Source organism: Vombatus ursinus, unplaced genomic scaffold, assembly GCF_900497805.2.
Source record: "Vombatus ursinus unplaced genomic scaffold, bare-nosed wombat genome assembly UNPS02014805.1, whole genome shotgun sequence".
Classification (NCBI taxonomy): Eukaryota; Metazoa; Chordata; class Mammalia; order Diprotodontia; family Vombatidae; genus Vombatus; species Vombatus ursinus.
Window position 1 is genome coordinate 3,191,091 of NW_020954583.1, and position 3,911 is coordinate 3,195,001.

The 3,911-nt window shown below is 48.8% G+C and overlaps 1 protein-coding gene across 1 annotated transcript; it reads left to right on the forward strand.

Moving 5' to 3' along the window:
• The first annotated feature begins 1,196 nt into the window (after positions 1 to 1,196).
• Positions 1,197 to 3,320, forward strand: LOC114051775 (glutamine-dependent NAD(+) synthetase-like). The gene has a single exon (XM_027874189.1). It carries the CDS (start codon positions 1,197 to 1,199, stop codon positions 3,318 to 3,320), a length of 2,124 nt encoding a protein of 707 aa, XP_027729990.1.
• Positions 3,321 to 3,911: the final 591 nt, after the last annotated feature.

The following is a 3,911-nucleotide window of genomic DNA, read 5'->3' on the forward strand; positions in this document are numbered from 1 at the left end:
ATGGAAGTTTTTAAACATTGCCCCTTATGTGTGCTTTCAAGAGGGAACAGCCCTGGTCACAGAAATAGAAGAGCAAAGTAAAGGGGAGAAAGCAGCTCTGCTGAAGTGAGAAACTCTCCCAGCTTGAAAGTTACTTTGCCAAAGGAATCATAGCCTTGACCATGGGTTGTTATGCCCAAGTGAGGATCTGCCTCAGCCCACAGAACTGTAATGACAAGGAGAGAACAGTCAAGGAGAGACAAGGAGAGAAAAAAAGAAAAAAAAATCATTGTTGGCAAGGAAAAGCAGAACAAGATTATTCTCAAGAATCAATCTGTACAGAATAAAATTAAGTGAACATGAAGATTTTTTCTGACTTGTCAGAAAAAACAAATAGGTAGAAATGCAAATTTCTTTAAAGTAGATGTTGTTTCATTTGTTGTATTTGTATCCTCCAGCACCTAGTGCCATAGCTGGCACATTGTAGGTATTTAATATATGTTTGTTGGTTGACTCAAAGCATCTGTTACTTGGGGGACTGCTGTTCCTTCTTGTCTAGTTTATGTTTTTGAAGTCTTATATGGGTTAACATAAATAGCCATGATAAAAAGACCACAACTCATGAATTTGGGTTACAAATTAGATAGAAAAAACTTTATTTTGATTATTACTATAAACCATGACAGGGAGATATCAGTTAATTGAGCTTTCCTTTGTCAGTCAAGTAAACTCTCAATATAAATAATCTATGGGTGTATATCTATCTATCTATCTATCTATCTATCTATCTATCTATCTATCTATCATAAATTAGACTAAGTGTATGGGCTAATTGTCTTGGACTGACCTGGTATTAGTTTAGATTTGACACAAATGAAAATCAACAGTTTTAGATCATTTAAGAGGAGTTAGTAGAGAGCGCTCCCCGGGCCGGCTGGTCCCCGGAGCCAAAGCCCTCGAGCACGACCCCCAGGAGGCGGGGGTAGGGGTGTGCCAGGGCGCACAGCGCGGAAGGGTCTCCCAGAAAGCTTCTGGCACAGATCAATCTGGGAGGGCCGAGGATACTTGGAACCTTTGGGGCTAGTCGCGTGCCATCGCAACGTTGCACGGCGCCTGAAGCCCGGAAGAGAGAAGGCTGCCAGCCCCTGCCGTTGCCCTTGCCCCGAGGCACAGATCGAAGGAAGTAGGGACCGAAGGAGGCGGATGAGACAGCAGACATGGGCAGGAAGGTGACCGTGGCCACCTGCTCGCTCAATCAGTGGGCCTTGGATTTTGAGGGCAATTTGAGGAGGATTTTAAGGAGCATCGAAATTGCCAGAAACAAAGGCGCGAAGTACCGGCTTGGACCAGAGCTCGAAATATGTGGCTATGGCTGTTGGGATCACTACTTTGAATCCGACACCATTTTGCATTCGTACCAAGTTTTGGCCCAGCTCCTAGTGGCTCCCGTGGCCCAAAACATCATCTGTGATGTTGGGATGCCTGTGATGCACCGCAACGTTCGCTACAACTGCAGAGTGATCTTTCTCAATGGAAAAATCCTTATGATTCGCCCCAAAATGGTCTTGGCCAATGAAGGGAACTATCAAGAGATGCGCTGGTTTGCTCCTTGGCCAAACAGCCGGCAAGCCGAGGACCACCTCCTCCCGCGGATGATTCAGGAGCTGACCAAACAGGAGCTGGTTCCTTTTGGTGATTTGGTACTGGCAACCAAAGACACATGCATCGGCACGGAAATCTGCGAGGAGCTGTGGATGCCTCACAGCCCACACATTGATATGGGCCTGGACGGAGTGGAAATCTTCACCAGTTCCTCGGGGAGTCACCATGTACTGCAGAAGGCCCACACCAGAGTGGATTTGGTGAACCTGGCCACCTTAAAGAATGGTGGGATTTATCTCATGGCCAATCAGAAGGGCTGTGATGGCGGCCGACTCTACTATGATGGGTGTTCCATGATCTCTGTGAACGGGTCCACCGTGGCCCAAGGCGCACAGTTTTCCCTGGATGATGTGGAGGTCCTCACGGCCACAGTCGATTTGGAGGACGTCCGCAGCTTCCGGGCAGAGATTTCTTCTCGTAACTTGATGGCCAGCAGAGTGGTTCCCTACACCCGCGTCAAGGTCGACTTTGCGCTCTCGTACCACGATGATGTGCTGGTGTCCACTTCGGAGCCGATCCAGTGGCACTTTCACAGCCTCGGGGAGGAGATCAGTCTTGGCCCTGCGTGTTGGCTCTGGGATTACTTGAGGCGTAGTGAGCGGTTTGGATTTTTCCTCCCCCTTAGCGGTGGACTGGACAGCTCTGCAACGGCCTGCCTGGTGTACTCCATGTGCTGCCAGGTCTGCCAAGCCATGAGTAACGGAAATAAGGAGGTGCTGGCCGATGTCCAGAGGATCTTGAACCGTGATGATGTCCTCCTCCTGGACCCCCAAAAGCTATGCGGCCAGTTGCTGACCACGTGCTACATGGCCACGCAGAATTCCTCGCAGGACACCTACAACAAGGCCAAGGAGCTGGCCGAGCAGATAGGAAGTTACCACATCAACCTCAACATAGATGGGGTCATCAAAGCTGTAGTGGAGATCTTCCGTATGACAACTGGCAAGATGCCACAATTCTTGGTCCATGGAGGAAGCAGCCCCGAGGATGTGGCCATGCAGAATGTGCAGGCAAGGGTCAGGATGGTCTTTTCCTATCTCTTTGCTCAACTGAGCTTGTGGTCCCGGGGGATACCAGGGGGGCTCCTGGTGCTTGGCACCACCAACGTGGATGAGTGCCTCCGAGGTTATGTGACCAAGTATGACTGCTCCAGCGCAGATATCAACCCCATCGGTGGCATGAGCAAGGCCGATATTAGGACCTTTATCCAATATTGCATAGAGCGCTTCCATCTCATCTGCCTGCGGAGCATCATGTCTGCTCCAGCCACTGCCGAGCTGAAGCCCTTGGCCGAAGGACAGGTGGCCCAGACCAATGAGGAAGACATGGGGGTGACCTACAAGGAGCTGGCTGTCTTTGGGAGACTGAGGAAGATGGGGAAGGCAGGACCCTATAGCATGTTCTGCAAACTCATCAACATGTGGAAGGAGATCTGTACCCCCAGAGAGGTGGCCGACAAGGTGAAACACTTTTTCCGGAAGTACTCTCTGAACAGGCACAAGATGACCACCCTCACTCCCTCCTATCACGCTGAGAACTACAGCCCAGATGACAACAGGTTTGACCCAAGGCCCTTCTTGTACCAGTCCAGATGGCCCTGGCAGTTCCGCTGCATTGACCAGCAGGTCATGAAACTAGAAGGCGTGGAAGGGGATCAGGACTTTGACGATCTGGTTTGATGGACATCTCTGGCTGCTGCTGCTATGCAGGCGCGTGGGCTCCCCTCTTCCCTGCCCCCCAGCCGTTATTTTTCTCTCTCTTTCTCTCTGGAACAACATGTTAAGATTACTCTCCTTGGCACGACACCCAGGTCTGGTTGCAATGGTGTCAGTTGGTTCAGATTCTTCACAAAAAACCATCTAAAATAAAAATCCATGTTTACTGTTAAAAAAAAGTTAATAAAATGAAATTTATTTAGCCATGTGTTAGAAAGAATATTCAACAAGGATATGGAGTATAGTTAGTTCCATTTGCCTTCATACAGAAACACCTTTAGCCAGTAGGACAAGGGATGGTGACTTGCTTAGCCTTGCTTTAGCACTGACAATGCCTGTCAGTTTTCCTTAAAGACATAGGGTGGAGAGAGAGACAGACAGAGATAGAGAGATAGGGAGAGACTCAAAGAGAGTCAGAGAGACAGACACAGAAAGAGAAACAAAGAGAGACAGACGTTTGTCCTTTTTTGAAAAGGACTGATGACATCACAAGGTGATGTTGTGACTTGCTCGTGAATTGGATTTAATGAGGTAGAGTTGCACAAAGTTTTTAGC